At 38.9% G+C, this 15,519-nt stretch overlaps 2 protein-coding genes across 2 annotated transcripts; one reads left to right on the top strand and one right to left on the bottom strand.

The window, feature by feature from the left end:
- Positions 1-1,178: 1,178 nt before the first annotated feature.
- Positions 1,179-3,698, bottom strand: mrps2 (mitochondrial ribosomal protein S2). Its single transcript, XM_017485582.2, has 4 exons — positions 3,593-3,698; positions 2,998-3,108; positions 2,348-2,477; positions 1,179-2,171 (listed from the first exon to the last, which is right to left on the bottom strand). The coding sequence occupies exons 1-4, from the start codon at positions 3,615-3,617 to the stop codon at positions 1,658-1,660; spliced, it is 780 nt and encodes a 259-aa protein (XP_017341071.1). The 5' UTR covers positions 3,618-3,698; the 3' UTR covers positions 1,179-1,657.
- A 4,316-nt stretch (positions 3,699-8,014) lies between these two features.
- Positions 8,015-13,736, top strand: stmn2a (stathmin 2a). The gene is made up of 5 exons (XM_017471148.3): positions 8,015-8,190; positions 10,334-10,429; positions 10,725-10,900; positions 11,186-11,377; positions 12,505-13,736. The coding sequence occupies exons 1-5, from the start codon at positions 8,172-8,174 to the stop codon at positions 12,562-12,564; spliced, it is 543 nt and encodes a 180-aa protein (XP_017326637.1). The 5' UTR covers positions 8,015-8,171; the 3' UTR covers positions 12,565-13,736.
- The last annotated feature ends 1,783 nt before the right edge of the window (positions 13,737-15,519 follow it).

The following is a 15,519-nucleotide window of genomic DNA, read 5'->3' as shown; positions in this document are numbered from 1 at the left end:
CGTTGGAATAACACTCCATGTGCCTCAAACACGTCCCCCATGCTTGGCCCCAAGCATCCATACCAACACTCTTACTTTTGTTCGGTGTGCTGACTCAAACAAATGCTCTCTGGAAACTGCACATGGAGGCACATTTTTTTGTCTTCAGATGCTTGGCTTCATTCTCTTGGTCAGTAGTTTATGAGTGGCCTATGGCGGGTCCAGTAATGAAGTCATATTCATTCCACAAAAATGCATAAGATAAGATGTTTACACAATAATATGGAATTCAAAATGGTTCACTCGGTGTACTGGTGACCCCTGCTGGATACAGCCTTGAGCATCAGTAATATAAAATGGTACACTTTCACGCAGTCGTACAAAACTTTCAATCTCGATTTCTATATTATTGGTTCAGATGAAAGGCAGCTCAGGTTGTCTGCATGGTGTCTGGGAGATTCCACCAAGTTCTCCACTTTCCAAAAACATGCCCTTAGATGCAAATGAGTGTGTGAATGTACATGTGTGTATGTGTAAAGCCATTACTTGCAATTTTTCTAAATTACTGAAGATTTGGGCCAAGACGCATCATGTGACGTCATCACAACACACATTCAGCCAAAGCCCTCTTCGATTCACGTGCGTCGAACACAAGTACAGCAAAAAGGTCTCATTTACCAACGAACACCACTGTGAAAGACAATTGTGCGCAACTTCGCCAATAGTTTTCCCGCAAAAAAGCACAAAAATTGTGGGAAAAAAAGCTGCAGCAAAATCAAGCAATTTTGCCTACAACAATCACAAAAATCACTCAGTTAAATCCTGTAAGGGACTGACTAAAATGTCCAGCACCAGGGTTGGGTACTTAATGAATGGTTCAGATGATTTATAGAACTGCAAAAAAAAAAAAAAAAAAAAAAATATATATATATATATATATATATATATATATATATATATATATATATATATATATATATATATATAAAAATATATATATATATATATATATATATATATATATATAAATAAAATATATATATATATAAAATATATTATATATATATTATATTTATATATATATATATATATATATATATATATATATATATATATATATATATATATATATATATATATATACACACACACACACATATACACACTAATTTTTTTTAAATCAGACACCTTTCTATTGCTTAGTGATGGAACCCAAACTTTTAATAATACATTATTAAGACTCCACATAATACACAAAAAATCCTGGAGGATTTCAGTCTCCTTAAGTACTTGTTGAGGTATACTGAAACCTCTAACACAGGGATTCTCAACCCAATCCTCAGTGCTTCAAACATGGTGTACATTTTTCTCCATCTCTGTGTTGTGCGAGTTGGGATACAGTGGTCTTCCAACCCAAACCTGAGGACACCATACACTCCACATTTTAGTGACTGCTGGCTTGCACACACTCAGAGGTGGTGTTGGGTTTGATAATTAGCTGAGTCTAATCAGCAATGCTGTGTTTGAGGGGAGGAAAAAAAATATATCAACAATGACCAAGAACTAGATGATCAACAATAAGCTCTGAATTGTGATGACCAGCTGACAAATAAAATCAGTCAGAAGTGAATTAAACTTATCCTCATGTCTCTGGATTGTCCCCCTATTTTTTGTTTGTTCATATCCCCTTGAGCAGCTCCATTTGCTTCCTCTTGTCCTTTGCCCTATTAATAGCCACTCTGAACAGACGGCAGTACAGCTCCACCGCAGACGGAGTGTCATCGTTGCCCGGCACTGGATATGTAATGAGGCTTGGGTCACAGTCTGAGTCGATGATGCCCACTGTAGGAATGTTGACCTTGGCAGCATCACGTACACCAGTGTGTGTCTGGAAGACACTGTTTTGTGTACAGAGGAAGACTATGAGGTCAGGTAGGCGCACCCCAGTGGCATTGGCATTGGTGAGCACGCCACCCTGCCAGTAGCGGGCGTGAGCGTATTCGCCGCATTGTTGTGCCGTAGATTCAATCAGGTGCATGAACTGGCGCCGGCGACTTACAAAGAGCACGATCCCACCGCGGTAAACCACATGTGCTGTGAAGTTCAGAGCCTGCTGTAGGTGGGAGGTCGTCTGCTCCAGGTCAATGATGTCCATGTCCAAGCGTGTACCAAACAGATAGGGCTCCATAAGTCTTTGGAGAAAGAGACAGTGCAATTCAATACAGGACACAGACAGAGATCGAAAGAGTGAATATGAGAGAGGCTGTGTGTGCGTGAGTTAGTCAAATAGTGTAAAGAGCAACTATGTACAGAAATAGATTGATGAATGATTACACTAATAAAACAATAATCAATCATTTTGCTCTACCTGTGCCGGCAGCCTTTCTTGTGACCAAGGTGGACTCGGGCCTCAAACAGGTCCTTTAGAGTAAAGAGCTCAGACACGCTGAAGAAGTCCGGCTGGGTCAGAGGAAAGGTCATGATCTTATCATTCACATCTGTGAGAAAAGACCATAAACAAGGGTATAAACATATAAACACTGTTTGTATAAATACAAACATATTCAGAAATTGATTTTCTACATTCCTTTGGAAGGTTCAACAATAGTTGCCTAGATGTTTTATTATTATATTATATTATATATTGTTATATTATATTATATATATTATTATACAGCTGAAAATCTGTACATTTTGACAATAAACCTGATTTGCATTGAGAGTTTAATCATTTTGACTGCAACTGTATTTGGTTAAGAGGCATGCCATGTCATTCGTTAACAATGAAAATTGAAATCGTCGCCAAATTGCTGTGATATAAGCCTGATAAAAGACTTCAGGACGTGCTGTTAGGGGTGGTAATGAGTCACCACACCCCATCGTTGATTATTTTTTCCCCCCCTACACCACTACACCCGAATATATTGTATTTCTTGCTGACTGATATTTCTAGTCATGGTATTGTCTACAAATTATGTAAATAAATACACGTGCAAAGGTTTTCACTGAGCTCCATACCAGCATCTTCTTTGTGAAAAGCAGCTGTGGGTTTGGCAGCAGTGGTGAATGTGCGGCTGTTGTTGGAGAACACAGCTCCCACCAGCCGAGCACTCCTCACACCATGGACTACTAATGACACAGAACCAACAAGGAGAGAGCACGTGAGCTCCAGCCGCATTCGCCAAATAAAATACCGGAAGTGATAAGAGTATGATTAGCATTGGTGTATCTCATTATTACAGATACGTTATATACGCATTATATCGTGTAATAAATTGAATCAATACACTGAAAATCAAAATATTAAACTCAAAATATGTCTCCGCACTCGCTAGCCTAAATGCCATTTGTTCGTTCATTCATTCATTCAGTCAGTCAGTCATTCATGTGGTAGTGTGTGAGTCTCACTGGCTAGCTTAGAAACATTTAGCACAGTTAGCCGGTCATTAGCTAGGAGACATTACTCTACTATTACTCATAAAACAAATTCAACTATCTTATTCATATTTTAAACGAAATGATGCACACATCTATTTCTAACACTCGTTAACTGGTCCCATTTCAAGTCGCACAGCTAAATCGTTTAAGAAATATACTGAATTTAACATTTCACCTTTAGTTAGTATCCCCGCAGCCATGCTTACAAATTTCCCCCAGTGTCTCCTCCCACTGAAGGTCAGTCGAGTGGGATTCTGGGTAATGATGTAAAAAAGAAATAATAATAAAAAAAAAGGATACGGACTACAAGTACGATATACACAGATGTACGGAAGCCCTAAGCGGCCATGTATTATTATTATTATTTTTTCTGTTGTTTTCTCGTGATCTGGACGTAATTTTTCTGTGTGCTAGGCATCCATCCATGTCAATGTTTTTTTTATTTTATTTTATTTTATTTTATTTTTTTTTAGTTACATGTCTGAAATAAGGTCTGTGGTTAACACAAGCTCAAGATATGTTCACGTTTTATACTACGACATAAAACACATCAGTAATACCCCACTCAGGATTTTAGACGGTTGCTAACAAGTGGCTAAATGGGATTACAGAGGCTCTCGCGGACATTAAACGTCATCACGCCTCACAGAAAATCTCATCTACTACAGCCACGATGTGTTTATACTCAATGGCGATTGCATCTAGGCTTCAAAATCTCGGGGGGTGTGGGGGGACATCCTATCGGCATTTTGTCGAGGGAACCAGGGTGATGCTGACTTCCGGGGTGGCCTACAAAAATACAAAAATAATTTATGCAGGAACCCTGCCTTGGGCCCGATGACCCCTGGGACAGGCACCAGGTTTCCCTGTGACCCTGAAGGAAGGATAAGTGATATAGAAGGTGGATGGATGGATTCCTGCAGGACTGATAATTTCCACATTAGTGTCCGACACTTGAGAAGGGGACACACACCCCTCTCTCTTAATGCAGAGATAAATTATTACATTATGATGGAGAAGATGCCAATGTGCATGTAACTCCAGTCCCATTCACAAAGTGCCTGATTTTCTCAGGATAAAATTACATTGTGAGAAAACAGCTTTTGGTTATGTCAAGATCACGAGTAAATTAAGTCGTGATCACGAGAAAATAACTTTTGTTATGTTGAGATCACAAGAAAACAACAAAGAAAAAAATGAATAATGCATGGCAGCTTATGGCTTCGGTACAGATGCTAAGGGCTTTAAGTAAATACTCCCTGCGTGATAGTGTCATACTAAGAACACAGAGTATTGAGTTATAGCCGATGCTAAGCGTCACACTAGAAGCTCTTTTCATTAATGTTTGTTTATTAAACATCTCCTTACAGAAATGTTCACCATAAACAACACCTAGAAGTTATTTTGTCCTCCATACAAGTCCTTTGGAATGAGCTGTTAGTATAGAAATGTGTATTAATAATGTATTAATATACACATTTGATTTGAATTACAGAAGTATAGAATACAATAGAAGAGGTTAGAAGAGAACAGAAGAAAGGAGATCAGTACAGAATAGAGTAAAATAGAATAAAACAATAGACGAGAAGAGATTAGTATAGAATGGAATAGAAACAATAGTATAGATAAGGAGTGTATTAATATACACCTTTGATTTGAAAACGAGAATAGAAGAGGTTAGAATAGAAGAGAAGGGAGGACAGTAGTATAGAATAGAAGAGAAGAGAAGAAAATAGATTAGTATAGAATAGAATAAAATGGAATAGAAACAATAGCGTAGTAAATGAGTGCATTATTATACAACTTTCATTTTAATTACAGTAGGCATTACTGTTGTTACACCTCTGACTAACCAGATTCACAAATGTGAAATTTTTTTTTTGTGAATATTGCTGGGGCATAATGACCTATAACACACATTGTGTGAAATTCATATTGAGTCGTTAATTCCTCTTTAATAACTGCTTTATTCTGGTCAGGGTTGCAGTGAATCCGGTGCCTACTCTGGGAACACTGGGCACAAGGTGAGAAGATTCACCTTGGATGAGACATCAGTCCATTACAGGGGATCATGCACACACACATTTACACATATATTCACACCTAGGGACAATTTAGTGAAACCAATCTGTAACAAGGAGAACATGCTAAACTCTGCAGAGACAGAAAGAGATCGGGAACTGCGCCACCTAAAATTAATAATAGTTGTAAATATTTTTAGAATATAACCAGACTACAGTAAGGCAAAAATACAATAGAATAGAACAGAATAGAAAAGAAGAGATTATAACAGACTAGAATAGAATAAAATGGTACAGAACAGAATAGATTAATATGGAACAGAATAGAATAAATTAAAACTGAATAGAACAGAGGAAATGAGATTAGAACAGAATAGTATTTAATATAGCAGAATGGAATAAAATAAGACAAAATAAAAAGATGATAGAATAGAATAGTATAGAATGGAAGTAAATCGAATACAATGGAACAGAACAGAATAGAATAAAATAGAAAGAATATGTTAGAACAGTACAGTATAGAAATATAACAGAAGATAATAGAATAGAAAAGACTTTAGTATAGAATAGAATAGAACTGAGCAGAATAGAAGAGATTAGAATAGAATAGAATAGAATGGTATACAACAGAAGAGATTAGTCCATCCATCCATCCATCCATCTTCTACCGCTTACTCCTTTTCAGGGTCACGGGGAACCTGGAGCCTATCCCAGGGAGCAGAAGAGATTAGTATAGAATAGAATAAAGTTAAACAGAATAGAACAGAATAGATTAGTATAGATTTGAATAAAATAGAATAGAACTGAAGAGATAAACTAAAATGGAATAAAATAGAATAGAACTAAAGTGTCCTTGGGCAAGGCACTGAAACCCAAAGCAGCCTAGCACCTTGCATGTTGTGTGAGTGTGTGTGCGTGTGTGAATGGGTGAATAAAGCGCTTTGTAGACATGCTAAGGTTAAAATGTGCTATATCAGTGCAGACCATTAACCATTAGTCTAGAATTGAATAGAATAAATAGAATAGAACTGATTAGAATAGAACAAAAGAGATGAGTACAGAACAAAATAGAGTAGAGTAGCTGTTTTGCTATTTCTGCTGTGTTTGGTCAAGCGTGTGAAGGTGAGGTTTCATGATATGTTTGTAGAGCGTTCGCAGACTAGAGACAGTGTGAGAGTGGTGGATACACAGGCTGTGCTACAAGGCAGCTGTATCTCTGATCATGTTCCTTGCACTACCTGTGATGAGTGGAACAATCCTTCAGTTCTACACTGCTTCGCTCTATCCATGACACAGCAGTATAGTCTAATGTCTAAATGTTTTGTAATCCTGAGGTAATTATGAATGTGTATAATGCCAGTTTTAGTTGGCCTGGCTACTGGTTACTGGCAACCTGAAAATGCTGATCATGACATATGGATGACTCACTCTATGATGCAACATAGTTAAAGGGAGGGAGATTTACAGACTATCTCAGGTAGCATTTGATTCCAAATGTCTGTATGCAGCCACTTTAAAGGTTTTTGTGATATTTGCCATCAATGCAGATGTCACGTTTCAGTCTCGGGTCAAAAGTGGCCCAATTGTTCGGGTGCATATCATATGTGTGATGTGGAAAAAGTTGAGTGTGGACCAAGAATCATCTGCTATCTGATTCTGTTGTATTTTCAAGTAAATAAAATAACCCATGGGTAGCTCAATGCTGTGATGGAATGGCATCCCATTCTAGGTGTATTCCCACCTCGCTCCCAGTGTTCCTGGGATAGTCTCAGGAGCCACCTCAACCCTGAGCAGGAAAAACCGTTACTGAATATGAGTAAATAAGGGTGGCACGTTGGCGCTGTTGGTACACAGCTCCAGGATCTATGGCTGTATCCAGGTTTTGGGTGGAGATCTCTGACCGTCTATGTGGCGTTTCTCATGCGTTTCCTCCATGTTCTCTGGTTTTCCTCCCAGCATAATAATAATTGGATTGAATTGGCTATGGGTCTTCAATCTTATCCGCAAAGGTCCATTGTAGCTACGGGCTTCCATTCCATCCAAACAGATGGCACCAAGATGTACTGATTAAACCAGTGGAATCAGGTGTGAAGTCCTGCTTGGATGGAACGACAACCTGCAGCCACACCGGCCCTTTGCAGATAATATTGACGACCCCTAGACTAAACGGCCCCTGAGTGTCTGAATGTGTGTGATGGACTGGCATCCTATTCAGGGTGTGTCCCCATATTGGGCTTGGATTTGTATCCACCCTGACCATAGACCAGGATAACGCTGATATACTGAAGATAAATGAGTGATGAACAAACAACCTGTTTATCTTTGTCAGATACAAACTGATCTGTAATAAATATTATAGAGGTTTAAAAACAAAAAACAAAACAAAAACGAGGGGTCAAAAATATTTTAATTGGGCATAGAGCCAGCTTTCCATTCCGGGCATGCTGATTTACATCAGTCGGTGGCAACAGCAGGAAGGAAACATCTGTAAGATCATTTTTCTGAGCTGTGTAAGCTATTCGTTTAAACACCTCCCCCCCTTTTTTTTACGTAAAGTGGCAATGGCCAATCTGCTCTCGTGTGGAGATGCTGATCACTGAACCGCTCCCAGTGCTTATTAGTGCTCTCTCTCTGCCGGATCGCATTGTGCTCTGCTGATTCAGTGCCTTAAGCATCTCTCCTCCACCACCGGCACAAACCGCAACGCCTGAACACTTCACCCAAACCACGACAATGGACAAAATCGCTGTCGGTAAGTCTGCTCTTTCTACATCATATTCTGATTATATTCACGTTATTAAACCATCATTTGATTTGGATTCCAGTGGAAGGACAGAAACCCTGACAAATCTTATTCAACTAGCCTAGACAACAACAGCACGGATTTACACTGACATATTTAATGCAGTCGCCTTAATGTTGTTTTTAAAAGCCAGGGCAATGTGATTTAATACTTTTTTTTTTTATTATTTTATTAACGTATTATGTTCATGAACATCGTTAAGCTATTTTTTTCCCCCAAAAACAAACAAACAAACAAAATTTGTTTTGGGATAAAAGCCTAGATCAGATCTTTAACTGTAAAATGGCATTATCCTGAATATTCAGTTTTGATCCGTTCCTGCGTGTAGAATGGCGCACCTGCCACAGCTCCCTCCCCAGCATAATGCAGAAAGACCCCACCCAAGACACCCGGCATCTTCTCCTCTACAACTGCTCCTGCAAAATCCTGAACAAAACACAGCTTTATATCAAACATCCCAGCACGTTTTTAGATCCTTTTCACACTCTAACCGACCGCGCATCTTATTCTTTGTATATAGGCTATTCATAATGCGTTGTGACAGATTGAGTGCGTCTGTGGTATCCGCCTGGCATTGTGTATGCTCGATGGCCTTTCCTAGCTTTATGTCTTGCACACTGGGCAAAGGCTGTTAATCAGATCATACGCCCGACTAAGAGCATAGATACTGAGAAATATACAGAGGAGTTCTTCAATGAGGAGGCATGGATTCATAGATGAAAACAGATGTTGAACAGTTATTGGAATGCAGTAGATGTAGGAAATGGGTTTTATGTTTATGTGCTGTATATAGCCTACCTTTTTGGCTACTGAATTATTTCAAGACTAGCACACATTTGTGAATAACAACGGTTACATCTGTAATTATTGAAATTGACAACAGCATCATATCGGCGAAATATCATTATTTGTGTAAAGAAGCTCAGCCATCAATGGGCTGAGCATCAGGCTTTACTGAAAGATTGGCTGTAAATGGGTGTGACTGTTTTATGACCCAGACAGCAGCAGCACAGGCCCAAACACCAAAATATGTTGTCTTTCATCATTTTTAATATAGATTCAGGTCTGATATATATATTTAATATATAATATCTAAATATTATATATATATATATATATATATATATATATATATATATATATATATATATATAGACTTGGGAATATCAGGACTGTCTGTATTGTACACTGAGGAAAATTGTCAAGGAGTAGCAGCAGGCCAAGCGGACCACAGATTGGGAGGCTGGCCAGCCCTGCAGCAATGGAACACTGCACATGGTGGCCTTTGCTACTCCATGCAAATCATTATCTACGCTCTGTGAACACTAGTGGACATCCATGCACAGGGGACCATGTGTCTGCTCCTTGTTGGCCTTGTCTGCTGGGATTGGTCATAAAGGAAAAGACCAGCTTTAGGGTGGGATGGCTGAAGTCAGATAAGAAACCACAGACTATCTCCACCTAACTCTTGTCTAGTGTTTTAGCTTTGTTCAGTTCCCCTAGATAATGGAGTTTGGAGGATGTGCCTGCAATCTGTAAAACTCCACAGATGACAGGAAATGACCATCATCATTAGTCTCTCTTGCATATTTCATGAGACTGTGAGCTCCGGCCTCAAAATGTTCATAATCCGTTTGTAGCCAAGTCACCTGTGCTTTAAGGCTTTGGAAAGACTTAATGTGCACTTGGTAAAGGAATACCCACTTTGTGCTTGGTAAAAGTTTCACATTTCATTTTGAAATTAACCGAATTAACTGGACTAACTGGAAGGTATCAGGTGGTGTGTGGGAACATCACTGAAATAGTGCTGTATTAAACTAAACGCTGTACTTTTAGCAAATTTTAATATACAAGTTATAGTTGTAACGATGAACACCTCCTGACAAATAAACTCATTAATATAAAATTAACGTTATTTAATAATCCAAAATTGGTGCTCAGAATCACACACATGAGTAAAACACTTGTTTGATATATATATATATATATATATATATATATATATATATATATATATATATATATATATGTATACATATAATTTTGACACTTTGCGCTTATGGATGCTTATTTAATTGCTCTTTTCTCACAGCATACAAAGAAAAGATGAAGGAGCTATCCATGTTCTCACTCATATGCTCCTGTTTTAACCCAAGGCTACAGAAAAACCTGGACGCCAAGACAGACTGTAAGATATACTTTAGTCTTATGTATATTGGCTTACATGCTTAGATTTATATTCACTCATTTACAGTACTTAACTTAATTTGAATTACATAATTCATATTTAATCATACTTAATTGATTTTAACTGGATGCCTGGATGAAGAGGAATTCAGTGGGGCTTTATTATTATTATTATTATTATTATTATTATTATTATTATTATTATTATTATTATTACTTCTGGAAACCAGTTAAGACACAATTAAGACTTTAAACCACAGAGAGTTTCAGTCGTTTCACATGTGATTGTCATGCAGTCATGGAGGTGAAGCCCATAAACAAACGGGCCTCGGGTCAGGCTTTCGAGGTGATCCTGAAGCCCCCTTCTCCAGTGTCAGATGTGGCTCACAGTATCGCATCCCCTCCCAAGAAGAGGGACATCTCTCTGGAAGACATTCAGAAGAAACTGGAGGCCGCTGAAGACCGCAGGAAAGTGAGTGTTTGCGTGCGGTATTAATACTGACATGTTAGCATTTATTTCTTGACATGAATATTGATAGAGAGATTAGAGAGATTACTTGAGAGATTAGTTTATGCTGTGCATTCTGGTGTGGAATCAGGACCCAGATTGCTTTGTGATGTTAAACAAATACATATAGAAGGAAGTGCGATAAATTAGCTAAACCTTATGTTATTTATTAATTTCATGTTCTCACTAGCTTATCGCCTGTTTGCATTGCTTATAGCTTGCTTGCTTACAGTTGGCTTTTCTCCCCAGTCTCAAGAGGCCCAGGTGCTGAGAGCTCTGGCTGAGAAACGAGAGCACGAGCGAGACGTGCTCTTCAAAGCCATGGAAGAGAACAACAACTTCAGCAGGATGGCCGAGGAGAAGCTCATTTTTAAAATGGAGCAAAACTCCGAGAACCGCAGGGCTCACATGGCGGCCATGTTGGAGCGCCTGCATGAGAAGGTAGAACATGACATTGACACCATGTGACCAGTTAGCCAGGGTTTTGCTCTTTTAGTTCCAAATAGTTGAACATGTTGGCTTGATGCTTCACTCTTCTCAGAATATACATACTGTTATATTTTGAAGTCACTGATTGACATGTTACTCTAAATTGCCCTAAGGTGTGGAAGAGTGTGTGAACGTGTTAAATGTAGAAAGCTGTTACTCATGTGTGTGAATCAAGGAATGCCAAGGACATAAAATGATTAAATTTGTAGTCTTGGGATCATATGCATACGGGTACATTATTTGGAATGAGCAGATAATGTGTTTGAAATGGACAAAAATATTGAAAGAAAAAAAAGGGTGTACTATTTATTTATTTATTTATTTATTTATTTATTAGAAAGCTTGCCAGTAAGATTCACATCTGGTTGAGACTAGAGGTGTGCATCAGGACCCGCAAAACGAAACTAAAAAGTCAAGCGAGCGGGAGGTTTTCTATTGCCATGTAGCCAAGCGGACAGATATGAAGCTCCCAGGAGAAAGAAAGCCCACATTCTTTTTAAACGAACATTTACAGCATTCATTCATCCTTAGTAACATGGTCGGGGTCATGGTGATTTAAATGAGTAGCTAGTACTTAGTGTATATTTTAGGAAATAGAACAAACTAAATTTGTTATGGAGGAGCCTCTCCCAGGGAACTTGGGGCACAAAGCAGGGGTACAGGGTACCAACCCATCGCAGGGCACAATTGCACACACATTCAGACACTATGGACAATCAGCCTACAACGCATGTCTTTGGACTGGGGAGGAAACCAGAGTACCCGGAGGAAACCCCCGAAGCATGCGAACTCCATGCACACAGGGTGGAGGCGGAATTCGAACCCCCAACCCTGGACATGTGAGGCAAACATGCTAACCACTTAGCCACTGTCCCATGCACACCTCTAGTTAAAAACAAACAAACAAATGAACAAACAAGCAAAACATATTTGGTGTAGGACACGCCCACTTCAGATTTAAATCCCAATACAGATACAGATATTTGGATCACTAAACAGATATAAATACAGATATTATAGAATGTACCATTGGTGTGATATTTTTTTGCTCTCATGACGTGATTTTGTTCTTCTCTCAGGAGCAACGTGCTGCTGTGGTCCGCAGAAACAAGGAGCTGAGAGAAGAGCTCACAGCGTGAAGGCATCTTTTCCTCACTTTTCCTCACTCCGCTCATCAGCTCACTTATCCTCCTCTTACACACACACCCACACACACCCACACCCACACACAGTCAGTACTATCTAGCAAGTAACATTCTCCTTTACCGTTTAAATGGTCTTGCTTGATTTCATAGATTATGACAAATTATTTTGTAAATACATCATATAACTTTTAGATGAAACAAAAACACACGTCAAATGTATCCAACTTATCATGACAGTGTTAATTTATTTATCTAATTATGTTTGATTAGAGATATCATTTTTTTATTCATTTGGACGATTCGGGAATTCTGGACTAAATGATGTTTAGTCTCATTGTGAAGAATGCAAACAGAGACACACTGGGACACTCCCAGCATACACACACACACACACACACACACACACACTCACACACACACACGAAAAAATATACAACAAACCGTACAGTGTATTTACGCTTATATACAATATATTCATGAAATTACACTTCTTCCATCTACTGAATGACACAACCTTGTTCAAGCTTAACACACTGTCCATCTGCAGCATCACATCGACACTCTCCAACTTCTGGACTTAATATAAAAGTGCAAAATGTTTAGTCTCTTTACATGCCCTTTTTTATATTACTCATAAGAGCATGTTTTTCTCACTCTGACTTCTCCAGCTAACGTTGGCACTGGCTATCATTTTCTGAACATGAACGCACTCAACTGAGCTTTTTTTTTTTCCAGCAGAACAAATGTCATCATTATTGCGCCATATATTCTGCTATTAATGTAAAACCTTTGCTGGTTGAATTTCATCCTCCTAACTTCAGCCATTGAGGAGGAATCATTTGTGTGAATCTGATTGAGTGTTTGTGTGTTTGTTTGTGTGTGTGTGTGTGTGTGTGTGTGTGTGTGTCCATATTATGGTGGCTAAGCGTCTGTGACCGTTTTTTTTGGAAGCAACATGTGAGATGGAAACAGAATATGCATAGAATTTTTTTCCTTGTTTTTTTTTTTTAAAAACTTATTTATTTATTTGATTATTTATTTATTTATTTATTTTCATGGTTTCCTCTCAAAATATGCCTGCCTGCATCTTCTGCTGCGTAAACTGTGTTTTCCCCTCATTTCTCTGTGTGCAAAATTTGGTGAATAAAGATTTGGGGTTCTGTGAACATGCTGTGAAATGTCATCTCTGTGGGTAGAACTTTGGCAGGCAGTAAACACAATCTAGTTGACTTATGCATTCAAAATATCAGCTGTTATGTACAGATATGAGCAAAATCTGCTCCTGAAGTATATGTTGACTTGAATGAATGAGTCTTTATTTGTCACATATACAGTAGAGCACAGTGAAATTGTTTTCTTCGCACACCCCAGCCAGTCAGGAAGCTGGGGTCAAAGCACAGGGTCGGCCATGATGCGGCACCCCTGGAGCAGAGAGGGCTAAGGGCCTTGCTCAAGGGCCCAACAGTGGCAGCTTGGTAGTGCTGGGGCTTGAACCCCTGACCTTCCGATCAGTAACCCAGAGCCTTAACCACCAAGCCCCCTCTTGAGCCCTGTGAGGCATATCATTTAAAATAATAAAGTATTGGAACACGGCAGCACGGATTGCATTCAGTACAGTAGCACACACTGACACTGTGTTATATAATCGCTACAGTTGTTAATCCCTGAAGTTTACAGAACCTGCTGGTGAGTCCAGTCCTCACTCTAATAAGTACTTCACTATTAGTGCCATTCTAATATTGAATAATTAATTACATTAAGAGGAATAGGGGGCTTAGTACTTTTGCCTCGCTCCTCCAGCATTGGGGTTTCAATCCCCGCCTCCATCCTGTATACATGGAGTTTGCATATTCTCCCTGTGCTTTGGGGGTTTCTCCCGGTACTCCGGTTTCGTCCCTGAGTTCAAAGACATGCACCGTAGGCTGATTGTCATCTCTAAAATTGTTCATATTGTGTGATTGTGCTCAGCGATGGGTTGGCACCCCGTCCATGGTGTTCCCTGGCTTGTGCCCCCATCCAGAAAGTGGATGGACGGATGTACTTCCACAATCAAACAACAGATTGTGGCCTGGGCCGGATTATCCAATGGGCATTTTGGGCATGGGGCCAGGGGCCCATGTGCACTTGGGGTCCAAGCGAGGGTAAGAAAAACATTTAAAAAATTTTTTTTTTTCTTTTCTTTTTTCTTACATTGCCGAAAACGCAGGACAATGTCTGGTTGGGCCACACATGATTAAAAAAGACATTGTGCCCAGGGGCCTCTGAATTAATCTGGGTCTGATTGTGGCAATAACTGTAATCTCTAAGACCATGTATACCGACCACTGTTCAGTTCTCGATTCTGATAGGTCAGAAGGTGTTGATTAATTTTCTATAACAGCAGGTATATAACGAAGGTTTATATTAATACTCTTGTTCTAATATGTTGTTTCTGTGGTAACAATTTACACAAGGACTTTATGACAGAGATATGTGTTAATTGTTAATATGGTGAAGTTTTCTGTGAGGACTTGTTAGCATTTTTGGAAGGAACCTCCAATGTTAGTGCTTTGGAATGAGTTTTTGTTGCGATTGTTGTGGCCAAAAATACTTGATTTTGCTGCGACTTTTTTTCAAAATTTGTGATACAACTTGTGGACGTTTTGTGTTTTTTTGTGGAAAACTACTTTAATTGGGGAAATTGCAATTGCACAATTTTTTTTTGCATGATCTTTCGCGGTGATGTTTGTTGGTAAATGAGACCTTTTAGCTGTACTAAAGACGGCTTTGACTGAATGTGCGTTGTGATGACGTCACATGATCTGCGGAAAATCTGCGGTAATTTAGAAAAATATTGAAGAATATTGCGGAGTTTCCATGATTTTGTGCTCATTTCTGCAATCGCAAAATCGATGATCAGAACTAAAGCTGTAACTTTCATTTTTAAACTTTGCATTTACCTGACAAGCT

The sequence above is a fragment of the Ictalurus punctatus genome, chromosome 1 (assembly GCF_001660625.3).
Source record: "Ictalurus punctatus breed USDA103 chromosome 1, Coco_2.0, whole genome shotgun sequence".
NCBI classification, from domain to species: domain Eukaryota; kingdom Metazoa; phylum Chordata; class Actinopteri; order Siluriformes; family Ictaluridae; genus Ictalurus; species Ictalurus punctatus.
The sequence above is the reverse complement of the archived record's forward strand: the minus strand, read 5'-3'. Positions and strand labels throughout refer to the sequence as shown.

Bases quoted from the DNA above. Each gene is read 5' to 3' on its own strand.
- mrps2 (XM_017485582.2), bottom strand. From the start codon at position 3,617: ATGGCTGCGGGGATACTAACTAAAG. The intron at 3,109-3,592 runs GTGAAATGTTAA...CTGTGTCATTAG, and splicing joins TGCGGGGATACTAACTAAAG to TAGTCCATGGTGTGAGGAGT. The intron at 2,478-2,997 runs GTATGGAGCTCA...CTTTTCTCACAG, and splicing joins TTTTCACAAAGAAGATGCTG to ATGTGAATGATAAGATCATG.
- stmn2a (XM_017471148.3), top strand. The intron at 10,901-11,185 runs GTGAGTGTTTGC...TTTTCTCCCCAG, and splicing joins CCGCTGAAGACCGCAGGAAA to TCTCAAGAGGCCCAGGTGCT. The intron at 11,378-12,504 runs GTAGAACATGAC...TTCTTCTCTCAG, and splicing joins TGGAGCGCCTGCATGAGAAG to GAGCAACGTGCTGCTGTGGT.